The sequence below is a fragment of the Apodemus sylvaticus genome, chromosome 9, assembly GCF_947179515.1.
Source record: "Apodemus sylvaticus chromosome 9, mApoSyl1.1, whole genome shotgun sequence".
NCBI lineage: Eukaryota > Metazoa > Chordata > Mammalia > Rodentia > Muridae > Apodemus > Apodemus sylvaticus.
In genome coordinates this window covers 49,519,980-49,547,175 of record NC_067480.1, presented here as the reverse complement: position 1 = coordinate 49,547,175, position 27,196 = coordinate 49,519,980, and the positions used below count along the sequence as shown (strand labels likewise).

Below are 27,196 nucleotides of genomic sequence, written 5' to 3'. Positions count from 1 at the left end.
TCCAGCAACTGATGGAAATAGATGCAGAGACCCACAGCCAAACATTAGCCAGAGCTTGGAGAATCCTGCAGAAGAGAGAAGGGAGGATTACAGGAGCCAAAGGGATCAAGGAGACCTCAAGAAAACTCACAGAATCAACTAACTTGACACGGAGGGGCTCACAGAGACTGAACTGCCTCCCAGGGAGCCTGCATGGGACTGACCTAGACCCTCTGCACCTATATTACAGTTGTGTAGCTTGGTCTTCTTGTGGGATTCCTAATAGTAGGAGCTGGGACTATGTCTGACTTTTTAACCTACTTTTGGGATCCTTTCCCCCTACTGGGTGGCCTTGTCTAGCCTTAATATGAGGGAGGTGCCTAGTCTTACTACAATTTAATGTCATGTCCAGTTGATATGCCTGAGGGGCCTGCCCTTTTCCCTGGAATTGAGGGGAGGATTTGGGGGTGGGGTGAGGGAGAAACCTAGTGTGACGGAAACTCCTGGGAATCTACAGGGGTGACCTGAGACTCTTAGTAATGGGGATATAGGAGGAGTGAATTGGGGGAAAGAGGAGAGGGGATGATGGGATGAGAAGGAGGAGGGGAAATTGTAGTCAGATGTAAGATATGAGAGAATAGATACATACATTTAAAAAAAAAAGAGTGACAGGTGGCAGTCAGTACTTGGGCGCTCGGCAAGTAGATCTCTGAGTTTGAGACCAGCTTGGTCTACGTAGTGAGTTCCAAAGCTACACAGTAAAACCTTGTCTCAAAAAAAAATTTTTTTACAAGAATGTCAGGTAGGAGATAGGTGATGTCCAGGCAAAGACACAATGACTGACAGGACTACGTAAAGGTCTTTAAAACAGCAGTTTACATTCATTTATTTTTGAGGACATGCAGTGGTTGACAAAAGCAGGATTTGATGTGGCAGCACGTGACTCCAATAAGTTTCCTGTCTGTTCAATTTAATTGTTCTTCCTTAAGAACTCGCAGGTCTTCCCATCTTTCCTTCATATTTGTTCTGGGTGAAGGTATTATTGGTCCTCATTTTTTCCCTCAGAGTCTGTTAAGGGAGGAAAACATGGAAAAATGTAACTCTTTAAAATGAACCAGCAGCTCCTGTTTCTAGCTTTTACCTCTGTTCCACTTTTCCTCCAGCCTCTGGCTTCCTGCATTTGGTTCAATGACTGAAAGGGGGCCTGGGTGAGACACATTCGGTGCTGAGAGAAAGCCATCAGACCCTCATTAACCATTTCCACATGGTAGTGTAAACTCTGGCTCCCTTCCTGACTTAGCTATTTCTGTGTGCACTTGAGTCTCCCTGCTCTTGCTCCATGTTCTGAGCTGTGTGTGCATCTCGTCTCAGCTCCTTTCATCTGTGGGCCTTTCCTCAATGCGTTCTAGCCCTCCGTGATCAGTTCCAGAGCTCATCGTGCTGTGGACGTTCACAGTACAAAGTTCCCTGGATTGTGTCCACACGGGTGGAGGTGTGAGTGAGCATCCTGATTGGTCGGACACAAGGAAATCCACATCAACTTGTTTCCCTAAGAAATAGGGGAGTGAGGGGCGCAGGGAGGTAGCTAACCACCCAGGAGTGCAGAGAGGACAGTCAGCACAGGTGGGACCTCCCCTGCCGCTCAGAGGATCACATCTGGAACCCTCTGGCAGAAGCCCTCTGGTTTCTGTCTCCAGTTTGGGACCATCTGCCACAGTGTCCGCCATACCTCTCCCACTCCGACCCCAATCCCGGTGGCACTTCCATGGTGGCCTGGCTCTATTAAGAGCCTTAAGATGTGAGGTCACAACTGTATAGAGTCTCAGTCTAAGATAACAGCTTCTTCCTGGTTCTATGGACAACATTACAACAACAACAACAACAACAACAACAACAACAACAAAGAAACCCTGTCCAGCCAGATAATTATGTTGCAAGTCTGCTAACCCCCCACAACGCTGGCTTCCCAGCCCAAGTCACTGGGAAGCTGCTCACACCGCAGCTCTACACACAGGGATTCGGGTAAAGAGATGGTAACAATGGAAGTGCCCTAGATTGTTACTGTTCTTTGTGTGCAGACATAGAGAACATCCTTGCCTCTGTATCAGGATCCTCAAGTTTTCTCTTCCTACTCTCCAATTCAACTACTGAGAACAATGCTCTCACTCCAGGGGGTTTCTTCCTTGGGTCTCTCAGGCTCCCCTCTCACCGACCTTCTGAAGAAGAGTCCCTTTTCCTCTTGGCTATTTGAGCTTTGGATTTTGTTTTGTTTTTTAATTTGTTTCTTTCTCTTTGTTTATTGAATATAGTCTTCATTTACATTGCCAATGGTAAAACCTTTCCCGACTTCCCCCTCCCCAAAGACACCCCACCCCCTCCTTCCTCCCCCTGCTTCCACCGGGCACACTCCCACCTCCCCACCCCTCGGTTTCCCTTTGTTGGGGCCTCTGTTGAGCCTTTACCTGACCAAGGACCATTCCTCCCACTGATGCCCAACAAGGCCTTCCTCTGCCACATTTTTGGCTGGAACCATGTGTGCCCCTTGGTCGATGGTTCAGTTCCTGGGAGTCTTGGGACATCTAGGTGGTTGAAATCACTGTTCTTCCCATGGGGCTGTAAACCCCTTCAGCTCCTCTGGACCACCCTCCAGATCCTCCAATGGGGACCCCATGCCCAGTCCAATAGTTGGTTGCTAGCACCTGCCTCTGTATTTGTAAGGCTCTGGCAGGGCCCCTCCAGAGACAACCATGGCATGCTCCTTTTGGTATTCACTTCTTGTCGTCCATAGTAGTGTTGGGGTTTGTTGACTGTTTACAGGATGAATCCCCAGGTAGGGCAGTGTCTGGGTGGCCTTTACTTCAGTCTCTGCTCCACACATTGTCTCCCTTATTGCTCCTGTGAGTATTTTGTTCCTTTTCTTAGAGGAACCAAAGCACCCTCACTTAAGTCCTCCTTCTTCTTGAGCTTCCTGTGCTGGGTGAATTGTAACTTGTTTATTTTGAGTTTTTGGGCTAACATATGTTTATTAGTGAGAGCATCATACCATGTGTGTTCTTTTCTGATTGGGTTGCCTCCTTCAGGATGATACTTTCTAGTTCCATCCATTTGTCTAAGAATTTCATGAATTCATTGCTTTTAATAGCTGGATAGTACTCCATTGTGCATATATACCACAGTTTCTGTATTCATTCCTCTGTTGAGGGACATCTGGGTTCTTTCCAGCTTCTGGCTATTATAAATAAGGCAGCAATGAACATCGTGGAGCATGTGTCCTTATTACATCTAGGAGCATCTTCTGGGTATATGCCCAGGAGTAGTATAGCTGGGTCCTCAGGTAGTACTATGTCTAATTTTCTGAGGAATCGCCAAACTGATTTCCAGAGTGGTTTTACTAGCCTGCAATCCCACCAACAATGGAGAAGTGTTCCTTTTCCCCCACATCCTCTCCAGCATCTGCTGTCCCCTGAGTTTTTCATCTTAGCCATTCTGACTGGTATAAGGTAGAATCTCAGTGTTGTTTTGATTTGCATTTCCCTGATAACTAAAGATGCTGAACTTTTCTTTAGGTGCTTTAGAGCCATTCAAGTTTCCTCAGTTGAGAATTCCCTGTTCAGCTCCTTACCTCATTTTTTTTTAATAGGGTCATTTGACTCTCTGGAGAATAACTTCTTGAGTTCTTTGTATACATTGGATATTAGCCCTCTATCGGATGTAGGGTTAGTAAAGATCTTTTCCCAATTTGTTGGTTGCCATTTTGTCCTGTTGACAGTGTCCTTTGCCTTATAGAAGCTTTGCAGATTTATGAGGTCCCATTTGTCGATTCTTGTTCTTAGAGCATAAGCCACTGATATTCTGTTCAGGAACTTTGCCCCTGTGCCCATGTGTTCAAGATTTGACCCATTCTCATCTCCTTGTACAAAGCTCAAGTCCAAGTAGATCAAGGATCTACACATAAAACCAGACACACTTAAGCTTATAGAGGAGAAAGTGGGGAACAAATGTTTTGGGCTTTGAAAAGGAGAATTAAATAGAGAAAATAGAAAAGAGTCACCAATGGGGTCAGGGCTGAGCTAAAGTGTCCTGGGGGTTTGATGCATGATGCAATGCACAAGCAGCTTCAGTATGAAAGCAATTGATGGTACTTTCATCTCCCTGCCTCAACATGTTTCTGGGGTATAAGAGGAGAAGCTGGGGTGTTACCAAGCCCCGCCGCCTCACCTTCAGACCCAGCTTGTTCTTTTTCTTCATTCAGGCCTGTATTAGAAGGCTCATTATCTTTGGGATCTGAAACCAAAAATGTAAAAAATTAGTTGTCAAATATAATCAACAGCCTGTGAGATGTTCTGAGTTAGTGCTTTTCAAACTGTGCCAGGAGCCATGATAAAATATATGTATGTTTCATATCATAGTTCAGGTCGTGTGTTTGTATACATACAGATTAACCAAAAATTACTTTCTACAATACCCTTTTCTAATTCCCTTTTGTTTACTACCAAACTTTTTTTTTCTTCGAGAAAGGATCCCACTGTAGCTGGTTTCTAACTGAGTAGAATTAGTGAACTGCTTACATGCAAGGATCACAGGATCATGCCTGACTTCATATATGGGTGTGTATAACATTAATTATGAGTAACATACGGTAATATGAGTAACATACAGATATGTTAATATTTTGTATATACTATTAATATGTATAAGATTTACTTATCTATTGTTTTGTTCACCTTCTTTCCTTTCACCATTCCTTCCTTCCTTGTATCCTGTCCTGTTCTATCCTTTGAAGTTCAGTGGGAAAAAAATCTGTTTTTAACTCACCTATTACCAATTTTATAATATTTCAATGGAAAAGTCCTAGGGATTAAATTGGTTTTCTTAACTGTTAATTTTTTGCAACCAACATAAGGTTATAGACAGTGCTTTTACGACTCACAAAGAACTCTATGGTATGGTTGGTTTCAACGCTCATTTGACAAACCACCCTCTCAGACTCTGAAATCAGTGCCATTTTCTCTACTTTGTCAGGGGACTCGGGTGACTTGAGTTCTGCATAAAAATCTCACTCGCCAGCAGTGCTAAGTACCTCAAGTTCTAACTGGCAACTTAAGTTATTCTAGCGGAGGTGTTCTCTGCACTTTGCCTTTCTCATCCTGGAAAGAGGCCAGTCACCTTCTTCATGACAGATTTTATGGATTTTCCTCCGCTCTCTCGGGGCCTCAGTGCCCTCCAGCTTCTCATCAAGTACTGCTTGATACTGGTGGGGCTTCCTGGAGGAGTCCTGCCTGTGTGTGCATCCCGGCTAGGCTTCTTACTCTCTGCTGAGCCTGGCACTCAGTGCTCTAGACAGTGATGTGGGCTAGGAAAGAGCTCCATAGGGCCACTGATGTGACCAAGTGAGTTCAAAAGGCCTGGCCTCCAGCGATTCCAGAACCTTATAGCCAAACAGCCCGTGACTCCCACCTGTCTTCCCAGCTCTGTCAGTCTGTTTTGTATCATCTGTTTGGTGGAGCTGTGGGCTTCTGGCCTGGCCTTGGTTCCCTGTAAGTTCTTTTTGCCCTGTTTTTTCCCCTCTGGTAGATGCTTTATGCAATCTTTTTTCTTTTCTCCCCTTTACTTACACACCTTTGTTATAAATCACACGAAGGAAGAAGCCACCCTTCTACAGCCCAGCTTCCACAACGTCTATTCTTGGAAGTCTTTCTTGATGATCCCAGTTACCACGGGCTAGCTCCAATTGCTTCCATTCTATCCTGGGCCTCTGTCACAGGAACCAGATGCTTGAATCCTCCACCCATATCAACTCCCCATATGTTGTAGTCTAAACCTTCTCATAATATTTTTCAAAGGTTGGACTTCGGGAGGTGGTTAGAGGAGGATAGAGCCCTCATGGATTCTCCCAAAGCAAGCTCATGGGAATTCATTTGTACTGTCCTTCACATGAAGACAGATAAGTAAATCACAAAACAGTCCCTAGCCACACACTGAATCTGCCAGTATCTTCATGTCAACATGTCCCTTGGCCCATGGAAGTAACTTCCACTTGTGTTTTTTAGAATAATGACTAGAATCAACACAGCTATCTCTCAGAACTTAAATTATCTTTGTTTTGATATTTCACATGCTTAAAAGTAGCTACCTTTGAAGGCAGGTGTCTTAGTTTGGGCTTTATGGCTGTGAAGAGACACCATGACCAAAGCAACTATTTTAAAGGCAAAAATTTAGTTGGGGCTGGCTTACAGTTTCAGGGGTTCAGTCCATTATCATCATGGGGAAGCATGGCACTGTGCAGGTAGACTTGGTGCTGGAGGAGCCAAGACTTTTTTTTTTTTTTTTTTTTTTTTTGGATTTGGTTTTTTTCGAGACAGGGTTTCTCTGTGTAGTCCTGGCTGTCCTGGAACTCACTCTGTAGACCAGGCTGGCCTCGAACTCAGAGATCCGCCTGCCTCTGCCTCCCAGAGTGCTAGGATTACAGGCGTGCGCCACCACCGCCCGGCTAGGAGCCAAGACTTCTATATCTAGATCTGAAGGTAGTAAAGAGACTGTATTCTGCTGGCATCCAGGAGGGGACTGGAATTTCACACTGGGCAGAGCCTGAGCAAAGAGACTTCAAAATCCACCCCCACCAGGATACATTTCCTTCAGTGAGGCCACACCTACCTCAATAAGGCCACACTTCCTAATAGTGCCACTCCCTTTGGGCCAAGTATTCAAACACATGAGCCTATGGGAACCAAACCTATTCAAACCACCACAGGCAGGTATATGTGTGATGTGTTTTTTAGGCACCTGCACCTAGCAGAGCTCCCTCCTCTCATCCATTTGTGACATAAAATACATATGACATGAAAACTATCTCGTAAGAAATGTAAACGCACAACACAACATTGTTAACCATGCTGTGATGGTTTGCATATGCTTGTCTCAGGGAGTGGCACTATTAGAAGGTGTGGCCCTGTGGTAGTAGGTATGTCACTGTGGGCATGGGCTGTGTAAGACCCTTATCCCAGCTAGAATAATACTGGAAGACAGTATTCTGCTAGCAGCTTCAGATGAAGATGTAGAACTCTCAGCTCCTCCTGCCCCATGCCTGCCTGGATGCTGCCATGTTCTCACCTTTATGATAATGGACCAAACTTCTGAACCTGTAAGCCAGCCCCAATAAAGTGTTGTCCTTATAAGAGTTGCCTTGGTCACGGTGTCTGTTCACAGTAGTAAAACTCTAACTAAGACATATGCATATTTCTGGATGGCAGAAACCTAGAACTCTTCATGCTCCATGACCAATACAGTGCGGTTCCTGGACAAGGAAGCACCTATTTATTATCTTCCGCTATCTTGGTTCCCAACTGTTTTCAAGACGTGTATGTTTTTCTCCTTCATATTAACTCATCTTTTCTCTCTGAGTATTTAGATTGCCAATCATGTTTCCTTCATTTTGACCTACAAAACTATTTTCTTAAGCTGCATAATTCATTGTGAGGCTTGGCACATCATAGGCTCCTAGGTCCTTTCCTGGCATAGTTTCTGTGACCAGGACCTCTGTGCTGGCTAGTGATGAGTTAAGCCTACTTTGGCTCTCCTCTGAGAGGTTCTGCCAGCACCTGACTAAGACAGATGCAGACACTCCCAGCCAACCATTGGACCTAGACTGGGGAACCAAATGGAAGAGTTAGGGGAAGACTGAAGGAGCTGAAGGGGATTGCAATCCCACACGAAGAGCAACAATGTCAACTAATCGGATTCCTCAGAGCTCCCAGGGACTAAACCATCAACCAAAGAATATACATGGGTGGGTCCATGGCTCCTGATACATATGTGACAGGGGATTGTCTTATCTGTCATCAGTGGGAGGGGAGGAGCTTAGTCCTGTGGGGGCTTGTTGCCCCAGTGAAGGGGGATGCTAGAGGGATGAGGCAGGAGTGTGTGAATGGATTGGGGAGCACCCTCTTAGAGGCAAAGGGGAGGGTGATAGGATGGGGAGTTGGAGAGGGGAAGGGGGCAACATTTGACATGTAAATAAAAAACAATCAATAAAAATCTTTCTTTGAAACTTGGTGCAAATTCTTAGATTAAAAGGAACATTTTTTTTTCTCCCACCTCAGTTGGCAAGGCATTCATGACCTTGGGCTCTTCCTGGTTGTCATATGTAGAGGAGCCAGAGGCCTTCTGACTTTTTACAATTTAGTGTATAGTCTAAATCCTAGAAAAGTATTAAATTAGTTCAGGAGATTTCATAGGCTCCTACGTATATCTTTTCAGTGCTGAGTTTCTGAGTTTGGGAATATCCGGGGCAGTGGGTTTAGTCTTTTGGAAGGGATACAAGGTCCAAAGGTAACAAAATATTCTAGATCTTTCTTAATAAAAATTCAGTCTGCACTACACCACATTCCTTCACAAGACAGGTTATAATCAAGGACAGTTGGAAAATTTAGAACCAGCTACCAGTCAATGAGTCATATACAGTTTTGTAGCCCTTTCTAAAGAAAGAAAATTATAGCTCTACTCTGCCAAAAGCAGGTAGCTACCCAGAGGGCCTATAAATTTTAAGAATAAAAGAACTCGAGTTAAAACCAGATGCCCCTTGGACTTCTTCAGCCTGCAGCCCCCCACCTTTATTCTGTCTCTGGGCTGTGTTTGTTTTGGCTCTGTACTAAGGACTTGGTCATCAGCCAAGCTCTGAATCCTCCAGCCTCACACTCTGCCCATGCCTCCACTAAGTCTTCCTTGGTCTGAACCAACAGCTTTCTGCCAGTTTCTTTTTACTAGGTCATTCTGAAAGACCGCAATCATCTTAGATGGTTAGAAATACTTTGAAAACTCGATTCCCAGTTAGCTTTTTCTTCTTTTTGTGCTGTAGACCCACCAAGTCAATGTTCCTCACAGTCAACCTTCACTCGCCTTGCCTTACCCCTCTTCCTCCTCAAATGTCAAGTGAACAAGATGGAGCTCATGCTCCCATTCAGCGCTGATGGGCAAAGTCACCTCGGCATCTATTTAAAGCCAAAGCAATGAAGGAGTAGAATATTGAAGAAAAGAAAAAAACTTTTCAGAGATGATTTGTTATTCCAAATAAAGTCAGTATGAGAAACCTCAGAATAATTATTGGAGCACAGTACTGAGTGTTGTCATTCTTACAAAATGGGATGGAAGAGCATGCTAATATTTGGAATGGACTCCCAGTCTAATATTTGTGGAGAATGTTCCTCTTCTGCATCCAGACAGCTGGGCATTGATTTAGGGGATCCCACAACCACACACTGGACTCCCTACAAGTTTTGGTCTCTGACTTCCATTGAACTCCCTGTACCTTTTCTGGATGGTTTATCCTTTTTACAAATTAGCTATTTCAAACTCTGCCCTTCTTAATTGTGGTCTCCGAGTCTCAGGATCAGGCCTTGTCTCCTGCTTTGTTCTGTGTTCTCCTTGCCCACACAGGTACCTCCCTGTGTAAGCATTACCTTTTCCTCCAGACTTAACACTAGACGTGTTCCTAGTTTAGGACTGGTCCTGTGTTCTGTCCTGAGGACTCATCTCCTTACTCTCCTGTAGCTGCACCCTTTCCTCTCCAGTGATGGTTAAACATTTAACATCCACCTTCCAGACAGCCACCAATTTCTTTCTATTTTTGGTTATATAAGCAATGTCCATTGAAACCAAGTTGAAAGCATGAGAGACTTCAGGTGAAGTGTCCCTCCCCTAGTCTACTAAACAATGAACATGTATCTTTGAGCAGAATACAGAACTGTGCAGAATATGAGGCTATGGAGGGATCAGCAATCATTACTTCTTAGAAGAAACTTAGAAGAAATTTTAAATAAAGTTATTTGAAAGTAAATATGGCATAACAGGTTAGGTTGTAGTTCCCAAAAGATACACGGCAGTGCTGACCACTGGCACCTGTACTTGTCTGTAAACAGAGACTTAGGAAAAATAAACAATTTAAAATGGAGTCATATGGAGGCTAAAGAGATAGCTCAGCAGTTAAGAGCACTTGCCATTCATGCAGAAGACCAGAGTTTGATTTCCAGCGCTCACATGGAAACCCACAACTGTTAATTCCAGAGGACCCAACACTCTCTCATACATAAATCCATCTATACACACACAATACACATACATATAATAAATAAATAAATACAAAGACAAAGGTAAATAAGGGTGTATTCGATTGGGACAGGCCCTAAATGCAATGATTAGTCCTTGTGACTAGAGGGACATTTGGAAACACAAACATCTAGGAGACGGACAGAAGTGTTCAGGATGGCAGAGAAGGCGGTGATGTGGTTACAAGCCCACAATGCCAAGTATCACTTCTACTAGAAGGTGGGCCAGGTAAAAAAGGGTTCTTCTCCAGACCTTGAAAAGAACATGGCTCCACTGACACCTTGGTCTCAAACAACCTAGTGTATGGTGATTTGTTATATTAGTTCTAAAAACCTAGTAAATGTGGAATATACAAAATCTATGTGGTCATAGTATTCTAAAAGAGGAGATTTCTTTAGCATGTTCATGTTTTTTCTAAAGACATGCTAAACTTAGCAGCTTGCTCTACTAATAATTTAGTTTAAAACAGATTTTAAGAGGTACTTTATACCCCCCATGTGTGTGTGTGTGTGTGTGTGTGTGTATGTGTGTGTGAGAGACAGAGACTGCAGGTGCATGGGCCCGCACTTGTGTGCACAGAGATAAGAGGAGGAGGTGATATCTCTTCTCATCACTCTCCACTTTGTCCTCCTAAGACAGGGTTTCTCATTGCAGTAACGCCCGGGGGGAAGGCAGCCACAAGCCTCGGAGACCTTCCCATCTCTTCCATGTCCAGAGCCCTGCCTTATAGGTGTCTGTGTGTGTGGCCACACTCACTTTGTATTAGGGGCAATGACTTAAGTTTCATATGTGCACAGCTAGTGCTCTTACCCACAGAGGCACCTCTTCAGCTCTATAGTAACTTAAAAAAAAAAAGAGAGAGAGATTCATTTTTATTTTATGTGTTGAGTTTTTTGCCTGTGCATATGTCTGTACATGTCTGGTGACACAGGGGGCCAGAAAAAGGACACTGGATACCCAGAACCTGGAGTTGTGAATGGTTATAAGTCACCAAGTGAGCCAGTGCTCTTAACTGTTAGACCCCAAAAACCGAGGGTGCCCCAGCACCCCACACCCCAGAAGGTGACACCCAAATCACTTGTGAGAAACAGTCTCGATGCAATAGCATGAGGATTTCTTTATTTCCAGAATTCTGGGTTCCATAGCCATGCACCACGCAGGGTTAGATGACTATGGACCCCGAGTGCCGAATTGAGACAGCTTTTATAAATTTACGACAAAGCCTGTGAATCACAAACCAATCATTTCTTAGCATGGAGAGCCCGAGAAATGCGAGCCAATTGATTTGTACCACTCCATAGTTTTTAGGCCAATCAGTTTAAATTATCGGAGCCCGCGCTCAGTGAACCAATTAGTTTTCTATAATGTCTACAGCTGCGTGAACTCCTGCTTAGGGGTAATGGCATAAGTTTACAGAAGATAAGCTTAGCCCATTTCCAGTTACCCTATGGGGCCAGGATCACCTATTCAAGGCCTTTCTGCTAGGTCTAAACAAAGGGCGGGCTCTGGAATGTGACCTTTTACCTAGTTTCTAACAAAGCGAGATAGCATTTTAAACTATTGATTTCTTGGGGTCATTAGAATTAGGCTGTATTATTTTCTATCCTTTCATTAACCACTGCCATCTTTCCAGCCCCCGCTGTTGTACCTTTTGACATCACCCCACGGGACAACACATTTATGAGATTACCTTCTTCAATTGGCTGAAAAGTTAATACGTCTCCAGATGCAACAAGTTTCTCCTGTTAAAAAATTTATAATCAGAGAATTAAATGGCAGCAACCGCTAAGTCATTCTTTAGTAGAAAAAAAATCTTTTAAATCTTGATTTAAACTAAATAAATACTTTTAGCATACTGAAAATTATAAAACTAGATTCATAATGTGCTTTTGTTACATTCTCCAAACCTTTTTTTTTTTTGCTGTATGGTTTTCAGGGATATGATGCAAATTGAGCTCAGAAAATCATGAGTGCCTTAGTATACAGAATCATTTTAGGATCATTATGAAGGCCAGTTCCTTTGCAGACCCTCCACCATTACCTGAATCAGATCACCCGTGAGCCTGTTTAGTATCTTCTCACTAAGCGAAATGTCTTCAAGATCAGTAAGAACCACCCAAGTTCCATTCTCAAATTTCACTGGCATAGAAAAGACGATCCCCTCAGGAATGCCAAACTGGCCTGCAGGGGGCATGCACAAGGCAAAGTGTAAATATGTAAGGAAGAATTAGGAAAAAATAACTGAAATGGACACACATAGTACATGATTTTAAGATTTTGTGGGGTGTGTGTGTGTGTGTGTGTGTGTGTGTGCGCGCACGCACATACGCGCCTGTGCGCACTCCTGAGCATGTGAAAGCCAGCAGAGGGTGTTGGCCAGCACATGATTCTTACAGACAAGGGTGGAGCTAAGTTTCTGAGCTAGTATTTGACCGGGACTGGAGCATTCATTCAGACCTGAGCACACGCATGCTTGAGTTCTGACCATCCCCCATTCCTTCCTATCCAGGAGTTAATGTGGCCTTTTTTCCCCCTAAGCCTTGTGTGTAATTTGTGCCTGTTTTCCATGGCTGTCTCATGAATCTGCATGTAACCCACGAGCCTGGACCACTTGATGAATCTGGCCTTCTATTTTAGCTTACTATGTGTTTTAGTTACAGTTACTGCTGTGATAAAACACCATGATCAAAGCAACTTGGGGAGGAAAGGATTTATTTGGCTTATGTTCCATCATTATATAAACTGACAATACGATCCATCTGTGGTATGATTAAGGGGACGGTTTTTATTGTAGATTATGAGAGAGAGGACAACTAGAGGCATCTGGAAGAGTCCAGAGTAGAGAGAGAGAAACAATCTGAACTTGACCAGCAGACTGAACCTGGCCATGATAGAAGCAGAATCGGAACAGAGAGATAAAGAGCATGGGGGGGGGGGCACAGAAAGAAAGAGAGAAAAATACCAGGATTGTAAGGAGAATGAGTAGCTGAGGGAAGGAAGCTATTGAGCTGGAGGGAGGAGGGAGGAGGTGAGGAGGGAGGAGGGAGGAGGTGAGGAGGGAGGCGGGAGGAGCTGAGAAGGAGGACTGGAATGTCGACACAGACTTTAAAATGTGTAACAGGTGCTTGTGATACTCAATGGGCCTGGAGGCCAGCTCGTGCTGTGGCATGCTAATAGACACCACAAGTAGCCATCTGGCCCTTCTGCCAGAGGTAAGAAAATGACTTCCTTTGGTAGAGAGGAACCAGCTCCATAGATTCATGAGGAATGCTGGCTTTTATCTAGCCAATCTAGAGATTGTTAGCTCTAACAATCACCATTGTTCATCATTGAAGGAATTCAGGAAAGGAACTCAAACAGGGGAGGAACCTAGAGGCAGGAGTTGATGCTGAGGCCATGGAGGAGTAAGACTTACTGGTTTGCTCCATTTGGCTTACTCAACCTGCTTTCTTATAGCACCTAGTACCACCAGCCCAGCAGTGACCCCACCAATAGGCTGAGTCCTCCTGCATCAATCCCTCGTTAAGAAAATGTCAATTGCCTACAGCCTGATCTTATAGAGGTATTTGTCAACTGAGGCTCCCTGCCCTCCAGTGACTCTAGCTAGTGTCAAGATGACATGAAACTAGCCAGCACACTATAGCAGCCATGTTGGCCAGGTATGCTGGACTGCGACTGGAAAGGAAGTGAAGACAAGACCTGGTTAGTTTCTTAGAGCTTCCAGTTCTCCACTTGTGCTCTTGAAAAACTAATCATACTCTCTTCCGATTGTATTTCCGTCCTATGAATAGCTTTCAGTTAGGAAATTGCAAAATGCTGCTGTTCTGCATAGCAGAAGCATGGCTGTCAGCAGCCATGGGAGTCACAGCTCGGCACTGGCCCATGTGCAGCCCGAGTTCTTTTCAGAGACCTCCATCATGGGAAAGACAAAGATACAGAATCACCTTGAAGAAAACAACCTCAAGACAAGTCAACAAAGAGCAAACCTGGGGTTTTCTAAAGCAGGGTTTATTAAGTAGAGGGCTTCTGTAACACATAATGGTGGATATAAGCTTTTCAGGAGAACCTCACTGCTGTCATCTTGTATAATCCTTTTATAGACAAACTTTGAAGGAGGGGGACATTATTCATGAGTTCAGGCAGAGGAAAATGTGAAAAATGATCGGAATATGACAGAACTTTCTCAGGATTAGGGTTTTTTTTTTTTTTTTTTTTTTTTTTTTTTTTTGTCTTTGGATATAGTTTATCAGGTGTGCCTTGGTGCATATGCATAGTGGGAACAGATAATTTTATAAGGTCAATGATATAGAAATGCCATTATAATGAAGGAGAAGAAAGTCAGTAGTACTATGGTCTCTCATGGTGCATGTTGATCCCAGCAGTCTAGGGTGGCTTTGTGGTAACGGCTCTGGAATCTCACTGCAACGCTCGTCCTTTGGCCCTGTGTCTATCAAGCCTGTCTCATTACCAGCAAAGCCCTAGTGCACTGAGGAAGCCATACTGACAAGACTGTTCACAGGCAGGCTTCCCAGACTGTTCACGCTGCCTGCACCTCATCTGCAGAGAGTGCGCTTTGTGTGGATAGAATGCAGGAGAGCTTGAGAGCTTATCTAATAACTGTTACTATTGTAATAACATTTTTGTAATTGTATAACTGTAACAATAATGATTGCTACTTCAGCGGTTCAGTATTTGCCAAACTGTCACATAAAATACTTCTCCTGTGAAGATGTAGAAGATTACACACAGGAAGCCCTGTCCTCAGTGCACATATTTGAACACATGCATCTAAAAAGGCCCATTAAGTGTAGAGAGCCTTATTGGGGTGTCAAGCCACCCAGTAGGAACTCGGCCTTGATCAAGGTAAACTTCCCCTCCCAGCCTTTATTGAGCGAGACTCCTGTGTTAGTCTGGATCCTGCTCCACCTAGGGTGGAGCGCTCAGAGTGAAGGTGACTCCCTCTTTGTTCCTCCAGGTCTATGAATTCCTGAATTAAGCAGGTGACCCGCCCAACTGCCGAAGTGGTGGAGCCAATGCCCAACGAACAGCCAAACCAGTTCCCCAGGACACATTCTGGAATTTGGGGAAGGGTCTTGCCCCGCCTATATATATTTTGAGACCCCCATTAAACTTTGAGCCTTGAGCAGGAAAACTTGTCGGCTCCATGTTTCTCTTGTCACCCTGTTTCCTAACCCCAGCTTTCCTTCCAGGGAACTCGAAGGAATGTAGCCACCGGTGGCTACAATTAAGAGTATTCTGTCTGAGAGAGGACCAAAATGCTGTGTGAACATAGAAGAGAGACAGAGGTTAATTCTCATAATGTGGATTGTTTGAAGACGTTTCTGAGGTGCACTGAAATTGGGACAAGGAGGAGACTGTGACACTGTTATTAAACAAGGGATGCAGGAGGTGGATCTGATTGGTTCAGGCTGCTGTCTGTACTTTGGGTTGACAGCATGCCACCCACATGGCCATGTTGCTGTCCAACCAAGGATAGAACTCAGCAGAGAGCCACAGGCTGAGGATCAGGGAGTGAACACGACTGATGAGAGCTAAAAAAACAACAAACAAACAAACAAACAAACAACACCTGCTTGTGGTTGAACCTATCGAAGATACGACAGCAGCCTCTGTCATTCCCTAGTTTTAAGGAGGCTGGAAGACTTGTGCATAGTCTTTAGTTCACATCACATCTCTGCAGTGTTTGCTGACAGACATCAGTTTTTCTCTATTGCCCATGCTATCTGCTCTCCTAAAGCCTGGGTCTCCTTGCATGTCCAGATCCTGACTGAGTCTTCGCTCTTGGTGTTCAGTGCTCTCCCACGCCGGCCCTCCAGGTCAACATCAAACACTTGGAGACTTCTTGCAATGCCTTCTCTCCACAAAGCCTACTCTGACTCCTCCTGCTCCCTGCAGTGAGTGCATTTGGTTTTTCTCTTTCTCAGCCGGACACAGCGAGAAAGCATTGTAAGACAACTTGTAGAGAGCTGGCCCTCCTTCACCCCCGCTGTACATTTTCTGAAGCGTGAAGCCAAGTGTAATCCCTTGTCTGTCTTTCTAGTACATTCACAATAAATATTGCTGGATTTTTGAATGGACAACTGAGTGAATAAATGCGTGCATGCATTGTGGCACTGCTGAAATGTACGCAGCTTACAGGTCAAGCTCTGATCTAAATAGGGCTTTACAGGATAGGAATCAATACCCTCACTCATTACACCCAAGGAAACGATCTCTCCAGGTGGTGAGTCATAATACCAGTACTTCAGGGTGGTGGCTATGCTGTGTGCAGCCAAAATGCCTCCAAATTGCTTTCCAGTGCTGCTCAAGTTTTGAAGCGTCTGCACAAATTCTTTCGTTATCCACTCTCTGCACAAAAAGAAACATACAGTTTCACAATAGAGAGGGGGATGGAAGGAGGTCCTCTGAGCCCTAGAACTCAACACGGAACTTTATCCACCACTTACACAGCAAGGAGACCCAAAGGTTATAGTCGCAATATCTTTCATTACAAATAATTAATTATATTTAGATGCTTTTTTGGGACCAGTCATATCCTTCATTTAAAATCAAACATGTTCATTAAACAGTGAATGGTTCACACTGAGATTTGGGACAGTATGTTTTATGGTCTGGAGTGTGAATTCAAGGAAGAGCTCATCTGGATGAGAAGGACTGCCTCAGATACCTGCAACCCTGACCCTCTGCGAGCAGTAAGTTTGAGTGTGGGCTTTAGGAGATGGGCCTAGCACAGATTGTGCTAGGATAACATTCCTGTGATCTGGAGAGGGGGAGGAAATAAAAGATGAAGGAAAAGAAAAAGCTGCAACTTGGGACCTGGACCAGGGATGCAGAAGTGCTTCTGGGGGTCTCTGCCTGCTCCTCTTCTGCCTCGTCGCAATGCCCGGAGTAATCTGTTTGTTTCCCTTTTTATTCTATATGGAACTGGTCACACCACCATTTTCATTCTATTATTGAAGAAGGTGGGGCTCCAATTTGATGTAACTTTGCTAAAGTCACACAACTAATAAGTAATGGTGACAGAATTCCAACCTGGGATGTCCCACTTCTCAGACCTGCCTCTCTTGGGGCTTAATGGTCTACCTGACCCAGTCTGCTCACCAGCTTAACTCCTCTTCCCACAAATGCTTCAGCTCCTTTCTCCTTGGCTATGGACCTGTCTTTACATTAACATTTGCTTTGTGTATATCTGCTTTAGAGTTAATGGCTACAATCTACAAAGTACTTTCAGGATAGCCTGGAAAATAAAAATTCATAATTTTAAAACAAATCAGATGGGGGTGGGCCTAACTAGCTACTATGCGTGGATTTTTCTGATTCTTCAATAGAAAGCACAGAAAAATGTGTATATAAACAATGCAGGTTATTTTTTGTGCAAAATTTACAAAATATTTTAGTGGTGCTTGCCAAGGACCAGCCTCGGCACGGAGAAGGGTGCTGACATGAAGGGTATCTCAGAGCAGTGAAAAGAAGGACTTGAAGTCAAATCATGGGTCCAAGCTGGTGGCCTAGGTTCTGCTGAAGTGGTTTTCCAGCCTGCTGTCTGTCTGTCTGCCGTCTGTCTCTATGTGTGTGTGTGTGTGTGTGTGTGTTCTGCTCTGCTCTAGACACCTTTTTTCTTTCTATTTTAAAATCTCTCTGGTTGAGAAAGCTCTTTCTACTAGTAAAAATTCTAAAAGCTATCTGGATATGCTATCATGGCCTTTCTGACCAAAGTTAGAAAAGCTGCTATAAAAATTATTGGATCTTCTGACCAAGTCAAAGATCCTGTTAAGAAAAGAGTCTTGAAGGGCTATGTTGTTCTCCAGAGATCTCCAGACAGCTCTAGAGAAAAAATTCTAAAGAACTGCTGTCTTTTTTTTTTTTTTTTTTTTGGCTATCTTATCTCACGCAGACCAAAAGCCCAGTTTTTTATGTATAGATAAATTCAGTTATTTATTCCAGGTTTCCTTTCGACTATCCTATGAATCAGCATCCCATGATCCCAGCCTCTTCATTCTTAGGAAACAGCAAGCACACATTTTCTTTTAACATTGCAAAAGAATTCAGACATCTGCCTGCCTCTGTTAATCTAGCTGGGTGGGACCCTATCCCGAAATTACCATTTCTACCCCACCTGGGCCTAACCCCCCTCTTTCCTAGGCTGACCTTGAACTCTAGAATCTGCCTGCCTTTGTATCTTTCTGAGAAACTGATTCATGTGTATCTGCCTTGTTTCTAGAGGTTCATGAAGCCCCTCATAATTCATATTACATCCTTATATTTTGCATATTGAGAAATTATATGTATTTTGAATTCATGTATTTAGAGCTCTTTTCCAAAACCTTAAGGGCTGTCCTGAAGGTCCCAGGGTTCACCATTTTGCTAAGACATTAGCCACATCTTCACCTCCTGGACTCATGCTGTCTGATTGTCATGCAGTCATTAACATTAACAGACAGGACGTTCCTCTGAGAAGCGTGAACTTATATAATTATACAAACAAGCTTTACATTCACAGCAGCCATCAACTCTCAGGGAGGCTCAAAGGGTGGCCCTGTCCCAGGGGCAGGAACCTAGTTACTCTGTCTCCAGCAGGGCCATGCTGGGCTTGGCAGGTGCTTACAACTGTTATTCATCTATTTCACAATGTTAGTATACTTCACTTAGAAAATATACTATACCTGTCAAAAATTGAGCTTAACACAGAGTGATAATACCCAGGTGGCCCCCTAACAGCGCTCTCATAGTTGTAAACTTTTGCTTTCCTCAGATCAACGTAGTTATTTCCAGTGATATTGCCCCAGATTATCACATCTTTGATGCCTGTGCAGAACAGAATCAGAAATTATTGAAATAAAGTTCATCAATACAAAATGTATTTAGATCCAATGCTTAGTCTGTACATTTATTTTAGGGTTGATCCAATGATGTCCAAGCTCTTTAACTTGTGCAAACGCTGGTATTCACCTCCCTAATTATTGGGAGTCATTAGCAGTCATGGGGTAATTCATGCCTTGTGAATGGTGTGCTGGATGGGTAAGTCACTGAATACTAAGGGAACTGCCGTGGAAGTTGTTAGTGAAAATTGTATCGTTTGTGCCTCTATTAAGTTCATTCCCCTTACACACACACACACACACACACAGTGTATGACCATATGCGGATGTGTAATCTAGAAATGGCATTGGGAGTCTTCTTCCATCACTCTCCACTGTATCTTCTAAGAAAGGACCAGGACTGGTTGGCCAGAGAGGCCTGGAGATCTGCTTGTCCCCATCTCCTGTGTGCTATGCTACAGATGCTCATGGTCACACCTGACATTTTACGAACTGAGATGTTTCTGCAAACCCAACCCCAAGGGAAAGAGTTTCAACTGTTTAGATTTTGACAAGACACTTTGGATTCTGGGCTGGAATAGAACTGTGTATAGATGATAACTCTCTGGTCAGGTTTCATCTCTTGTAAAACCATAGGGATGGTATTCTTCATGGGAGGTACCTTTAGAAACAAGATTTAGGAGGAAACAAACCATCCCTTTGCCCTACAACATTCTAGAATGGGCATGGTGGGAAGTGAGAAAACAGTAAAGAACATGAGTTGGAGAAAATAAAGATGGGTGTTTAATGTGATTCTGCAATTGTTGATTTTCTAGAAGTTTTTTTTCACAATTTAAAAAAGAGTTTTATTTATTTACTCACTTACCTATTATTTTAGTTAGGGCTACTACTATTGCTATGATAATACCATGACCAAAGCTATCGGGATAGTCTTACACTTCCACATAGTAGTCCATCACTGAAGGAGATCAGGGCAGGAACCTGGAGGTAGGAGCACCCTGGAGGGGTGCTGCTTACTGGTTTGCTACCTATAGATTGCTCAACCCACTTTGTCATAACACCCAGAACACCAGCCCAGGGGTGACGCTATTCACAATGGCCTGGGTCTTCTCACATTAACTACTCACTAAGAAAATGCCCTACAGTGTTGTCTTCAGTCTGCTCTTCTGGAAGCATTTTCTCGGTTGAGGTTTCCTCCTCTGGGATAACTTTAGCTACTGTCAAGTTGGAAAAAAAAAAAAAACCTAACTAGCTAACACATCTATTTACATAAAATCCTGGAGATTAAATTTTTGTCTGTTCTTTTGTAGTAAGATGACTATTAAACTAACCTTTAGAGTAAGAGGCTGAAGCTGTATGCAGGAGGACAGAAGTACTCTGAGCTTTTCTGTAAAGAGGTGGATAACGGCACTGGCTACGACAGGTCCTCATCCTGTACTGCATTGGCTTAGACTACTGTCAGCTCACATCTACTGTCTCCAACGTTTGTTTCTAGAATGCTTACACATCCACGTTCATGGATGCTCTTGTAAGGACACAAAGGACCACTGCTAAGGATGTTAAGAGATAAAATATGCTAATGTGATCCAGTCTTTCTTTTGTTTGATTCTGATATCTACCAATAGGAAGATCAATAACAAAAATTTAATTATATATTATAAGTTTAATCTCTTTCTAAACTTTTTCTTGCAGCAGGTATCTCTTATGGGCATTTTAGAAATACTGTCTGTGATGAATTTAATGAGAATAGCCCTCATAGACTCATATGTTTGACTATTTTGTACCCAGTTGGTGGAATTGTTTGGGAAGGATTAGGAGGTGTGGCCTTGTTGTCACTGGGAGTGGTCTTTGAGGTTTCAAAAGTGCCCTCCCTTCCCTATCTGTGCCTCTTGCTTATGGATGTAAGCCTTCAGCTACTGCTCCAATGCCACACTCGCCTCCTGCCATGCTCCCCACCATGCTGGTCATGGACTTACCCTCCGAAACTGTAAGCAAGCCATTTAAATCGTCTCTTTAAAAAGCTGTCTTACTTGTTGTTGTCTCAACACTAGTAAAGTAACTACTACACTATCTCAATGGATCTTTGCCTCAGTTCTAGGAGGGAGTCGCTGCTTTGAAAGCTCTGAGGCACAGCAATCTGACTGTTCAGAGTCACATAAGTGGGAAGGGAGGCAAAGCTGTTCTAACTTGGCCTTGGTACTTTTTAAAACATCATACACTACTTTCCCTATTAGTATCATGGGAAAAATGTGGTATTAGGTTTAAAATTATTACAACGAATATTTGCTAATTTTATAAGACAAAGTCATAAGAGTAGATTAAAAGAAGTGTGCACAGCTGCCCCCTTTTCTGCAACTTCACATTCTATCTCACAGCTCAATTACCTGCACACATTTTCATTTTAGGGACGGTGCAGAGGCATTGGAGATGGAGCCTAGGTGCCCATGCATGCTAGGCAAGAGTTCTTCCACTGACCTGCTGTCCCAGTCCTGGACTTTAAAATATGATAGGGAAAATTTCAAAAATAATCAGTGCATAACTTGTAGATCACTTTTCATTACTGTATGTTGCTATGATTGGTTTGTTAGGTTATTACTATTTATTATTGCTAGTTTCTCGCTGCCCTGCATTTATGAGTTAAGCTGGATCACATAACTCATATTGGAAAAAGCTGGGCAGGGAGGGTGGGGTAGTCTAAGTGGCATCCCCTGAATGAGGGAGGACCACGCTGAGTCCATCCATTGCTCCTAATTTATGTCACACATCCAGGATGATCCTGGAGAACCTAGCATTCTCTCTCCACTGTTTGAACCCATGTTTCAAAACACAAGCAAGACACCAATAGGAGTTCACTCACTGGCTGAAGTTGTTTTCATCTTTCGGGCCAGCACTGCTTTTGCTTGGCCTTCTACCCCGAGAGCCACTGCAACGATGTTGCTTGCGATGGTAGGGGCATATTGCACCAGCAAAGCTGTTTTCAGATTCACAAAGGTTTTCCCTCCCACGATGACCTTGACAGATTTGTGAGCATTTTTCTCTATCAGGTAACCATAGAGGCGGCACATTGGCACCTTGCTTCGGAGGCAGCTCTCCAGACTGTACACTTCCTCATCTGTGCTGTCGTCCAGGATGATGATGACTTGGGCCTGAAGGAAGGCCTCCTTTACCGTAGTGCAGAAGGAGACAGTGCGGAGGACTGGCGAGGCCAAGTCCTGGGTTTCCATCACTATGTTTCTCAGGCAGTCTTCCCTTTTCTCCTGGTCAAACAGGGTCAGGCTGATCTCCGAGTGCATCCCAAACACTTCCCCACTCAGCAAGAGGGGAATTAAGTGGCAACACACATAAGTACCTGCACTGTTTAAATGCAAAAGTTGGATGGAAAATGGTTAGATCCCATCCCAGTTAAGCGTTTTATTCTTAACCAATGTTGCCGCGTGTGCTCCACAGGGTGAGTCACTGTTTCACATGAGCAGTCTCACACTTGAACAGATGTGCTTAGGAATCCAAATCAGAACAGGAAAGTCTCACTACCCACTCCATCTCAGCATCTGATGAGAGCATCAAATAAAAATGTACTGGTACTTTAGATTTTTCAAATAAAAGAGCTCTCCCACATGCAGAAAACAAGACAAAAAAAAATCAGCATAGAAACGCTCCTCATCAGACTGTTCTGTTTATGAACTCAGGCTCTCTCGGAAAAAGACAAAGGCATTTGCTTCAGCTAGCCATGGTCTTTTATACCTGTATCTACTAATGAATGCCTTTAGTTTGGGACAGATTACTTTTCTCACAAGGGAAAACCCTTATAGGAATGGCTAGGATAAGCAAAGGTTGTGTGCTCTGTTTGAAACTGAATGTACCCTGATCTTCTATTTAGTGACAATCAACTGTGGGGAGGTTGGAAAATGCATTTGTGAACTTTTATTACTCTTTCTGGGTGTGGGAAGGCACTATGGGGATGCCCAGTTCAGGGCTTTATTGTTCATGGGCATGTGTAGTGTAATTTCAGAATCTTTTCAGGGTTCGTAGTATTCCATAGTAATATATACTTCCTCAAAACAGGTATGTGTTAGGATTCACACATGCAGTGAGGAGGGCAGTGTAGGGGCTATGAAGGGGATGGAAGAACAGAGAGAAAGAACATCAAAGAGAGAGGGTGGAGATGCAAGGAGAGGCAGGGACAGTGAAGATAACATGGAGGAGGAGGAGTGCCCTTGAGAAGGAAAAAGGGAGGAAACAGAGGGGATCTGGGTTGCAGACAGCTCTGAGTACAGGAGGAAGAACCAAGAAAAGCCAGCATGTGGGGTGGAGGGGGGCAGAGAGAACAATGATCAGAGGGGACAAACCCAGGACCGTTGCTTTAGATTGTGTGTGAAGACATGTATGCATGTAAATCACATGGGATGGATGCTGGAGGCTGGACACACAGAAGCACTCATAACTATGCACTTATAACTATGTACAAGCCAGATGTGTGAATACACACATGCACACACACACACAAACATACACACACACACACACACACACACACACACGCACGCGCGCGCGCGCGCACACACACACACACACACATATTTTTGAACCTGCTTAGGTATCCATCCATCATGAACTTAATCCAATTTCATCGTCCTTTCTAAAAATAAAAATTCAGGCTCATAAATCCTGGGGCTTGACTATCCCACCTGGCAATCCAGACCTGCAAGGGACTGATGAGATCTTTCATGTTTTCTTTATCCAACTCTTGTTCTGTATGTGTCTGCATGTTCTCTTTAGCGATGACCATCATCAACTCTGTCGTCATGTTGGAAGTGACACCATAGTAAAGCTAAATACCAGAAAAGACAAACTCAAGCTCAGAGACTAGATCATTATTATACCAAAGCCAGAATAGAAAATAGACTAGGAAGAAGATGGCAGAATGGCTTGGAAGGCAAGAGTTTGAAATATAAAATAATGTTAAGGGAATGGCATGTTTGAATGTATAAGCAATGCAATCCAATACCTGGGCATGTTCCAGGAACTCATTATATCCTCCCAAAAGCAAGCCCTTGCCTCCACGATCCAGCAACTCTCTCCAGATAATGGGGGAGGTTCTGTGGTCCCACATATTCCTTTCACAAACATCTTCCAGCCAATCCTGTGGGGAAAGCCTCCAATAAACGTCATCTATTTAATCTGTCCAAGAATTCAGTTTGATCTTATAGGATTTAAACAACAGAGTAATAGCTTTTTAAAGTTTGCATTTAAAAGTATATTCATGATACATTCATATATCATCAAGTGGTAAAATATAAACTAGAAAATAGCATCAACAGTATGATCGTTCATGATACATAATTGTAACGCTGTGGAGGCAGAGGGAGGTGGATTCCTGTGAGTTCCATGCCAGCCAGGGCTGCACAGTGAGACTCTGTTTTAATAAAAGAAATGAAAGAACAAAAAAGAAAAAAGAGAGAAAGAGAGGATGAGAGAAAGAAGATAATGATGAGACAAACAACAAATTAATAAATAAGAAATATTCTCCAGGTCCAATGGCCAAATAAAGTGTAGGAACTTGCTTCTTTGCTGGAGTGCATGTGTTTAACCTAAGGAGAGGCCATGTCTTTTGAATTGGCTGATTTTTAAAGAAAAACACCAACTTTTATTATATATGAGTTGTTTCTAGTTTTATGGTCACATAAATTTTGATACTGCTTTTCAAATCTATGATTATGGCTTCTATGACTTAGACATTTTTATTACATATTTGCCTTATTTGCATTTCAAATGTTATCCCCTTTCCTCGTTACCCCTCTGAAAAAACCCCATCACATCCCCCTCCCCCTGCTTACCAACTCCTCTATGACTTCGACTTAATTGCTGAGCTAAAAGTTATCCATCTGATATTCTCATCATACTTATCAGAAAAAAAATATATGCTACCATTATCTGATTTGGGTAGACCAAGATTTCCAATGATAAGATCTGAGTATTGGTGAGGGACAGCTTTGTTGTTAGTTAGGTACAGCTGAGGAGTCCTAGAGTCAAACCATTGGAGGCATGTATGCTAAGGCCATCTCACAAGTCAACTCTATTTCTTGAGGTGCTGAAGAAGTCCATGTTTTATTTTATCCCAAAGCAGGAAGACTGAGATTTCCAATGTGTTCCCTCTAATCACTGCATAGCTTGGCTGGAGGAAGAATGTGATCTACACTAAAGGACTATAACAAGAATAGGCTAATGGTCTATCAGCAGCTGGGGGAATATGTCTAGGACTGAATTCTCAGAGTCCTGATCCAGGAGTAGAACATAAAGATGGGCAGGGTAACGTCATCAGTGTGACTCACTCTTCTACAATTTAGGAGGCCATACTCTAGTGGGGACCCTTGAATACAGTGGTACTGTATTACTAAATGGGCAGTCAGAAGTTTGGAGAAAGTGATGACTCAGATAATGTAAAAATGACAAATAAGCCAAGAAAGATAGTGGAAGAAGGGGTCAATAGGGCAGTGGAGGGCTGGTAAGATGACTCAGTGGGTTAAAATGATTGCCACCAAGCCTGACAAACTGAGTTCTATTTCTGAGACCCTCATAGTTGAAGCAAAGAATTGACTTATGCAAGATATTATCTTGCATACCTCACCTCAAAACAAGCAACCAACCAACAAACCAACTAACTACATTAGTAAACACACACACACAAATTTAAAAAGCTAGTAGGCATTGAACTATGGAAATCTGTTTAAATTGCTACTCAACAACGTTTTCTCAAGGGGCCTGAGCTATACTTTATTTATCAAAGTTACAAGAAATTCACTAAAGGAAGAAGAAAACATTTGTGGAACCAACTGAGATAGTCAAGTGCAAAGGATACTCAAATGCTTATCAGAAAACATCTGTTTTAGAGTAATACTAACCAACCCCACAGGTAGGATAACCTGGGAAGCCATAGGCAAATAGCCTCACAAGAGGCAGTAATTCAAGAGGATAGGCCTCTAGTCGAAAAGCCGAGATAGTTCTTACTGCTGCTGAATGGTCAGTATATCAGCAACAAAGGCCAGTGCTGGCACTTTATAATACCACCATCTTTTGAGGACATCAATGTGCCTCTCCGGAAAACTGATGACATACTGCATTCTTTCCACAATGTAAAGGAAAATGATTTGTCTAGATTGCATTCAACATGTTCTGGGTAAGGAATGGTCTTTCCTGCTTCTACTGCTTTCAGCAGAAGCCCTGCCCACCCAGTTACAAAACGTTTAACCTGACAGTTTAGGTCTTGCACACATCTTTGAACCAAGGGGATCACTGTATAGGAATAGAGGGACAGTACTGAGCATGTCAGTACGGGATATACTGCCGTTATATATAACACAGAGCTTGATAGAGGATCAAGGCAGGCCAGCAATGCTGCAGACACCAGGCGGAAGACTAACACATAGAAGGGAATGGCTCTTTCAAATTGTAAAACGTATTATATATCAGTGTGGTGCTGTCTTCTATTAGATACACTACTTAGCATTCAGGAATCAAGGGGGCAGAATTAAGAGAACTCTGTTCACCACCATTCTCAGGAGCCCTCTTAGAGTATTTTATGGTTTCTCAAGCTCTTTTAGCTTTTTTAATGGTTTTTCCCTAGGCTATCTGAGTTGGAAGGCTTTACATTTCCAGAGAGGAACAGTTCTAGCAGAAGACTGCACCTTTCAGCTGCAGCTGACATTGATCACGGTGAGATGCGAGAGCAGCAGGCAGCGAAAGAAGCTACTTCTCGGGCAAGGGTAACGGGGTGCGCTCATCAGGAGAATGTACGACAGCTGCTACCCAGAGGAAAAATATTTAACATCTAGGTTATCATTTGGTCACCGGCCATGAGTCTCTGGCTCAATTCTGAACATACAAGGTAACGTGTAATAGCCATGTCTTGAAAAGGGACTGAGGCTCACATCTCTTAAATACACAGAAGTAGGTCATCACACCTAACAAGTGGCCGAGAGCAGAAGGGGGAGACCTGTAATGGATGGTAGTGAGGAGAACTGAGTGCCAGCTTGGCTCTGAAACTAAGTGCAGTGGGGACTGCGGTTCATTAGCAAACCTTCCTCTAATAGAGTTTTCCCAGGGAAAGATCCTGATATGAGTCCCAGAAGAGCTCTTACCAGATGGTGTGAATTTACTTAATGGAGCACACGGCTCCAGAGGCACAGTAGGCAGACTGTAGCCGATACTCATGAAAAGTCCAGGTCCCTTCCCTCTTCCAAACAAGGCACTAGTTAGTGCCCTCAGTCACCAGAGAGAGT

General features: G+C 43.4%; 1 protein-coding gene across 1 annotated transcript in view; it reads right to left on the bottom strand.

The window, feature by feature from the left end:
* Positions 1-1,018: 1,018 nt before the first annotated feature.
* Mdh1b (malate dehydrogenase 1B) overlaps positions 1,019-27,196 on the bottom strand; it is a 30,424-nt gene continuing 4,246 nt past the window's right edge. Inside the window, exons 3-11 of the mRNA XM_052193423.1 lie at positions 23,926-24,060; positions 23,606-23,748; positions 21,778-22,274; positions 18,765-18,906; positions 16,286-16,449; positions 12,122-12,261; positions 11,771-11,822; positions 4,198-4,263; positions 1,019-1,047 (exon numbers count right to left, since the gene is read on the bottom strand). Coding sequence (XP_052049383.1) covers positions 1,019-1,047; positions 4,198-4,263; positions 11,771-11,822; positions 12,122-12,261; positions 16,286-16,449; positions 18,765-18,906; positions 21,778-22,274; positions 23,606-23,748; positions 23,926-24,060 — 1,368 coding nt within the window. The remainder of the gene's footprint in view (positions 1,048-4,197; positions 4,264-11,770; positions 11,823-12,121; positions 12,262-16,285; positions 16,450-18,764; positions 18,907-21,777; positions 22,275-23,605; positions 23,749-23,925; positions 24,061-27,196) is intronic.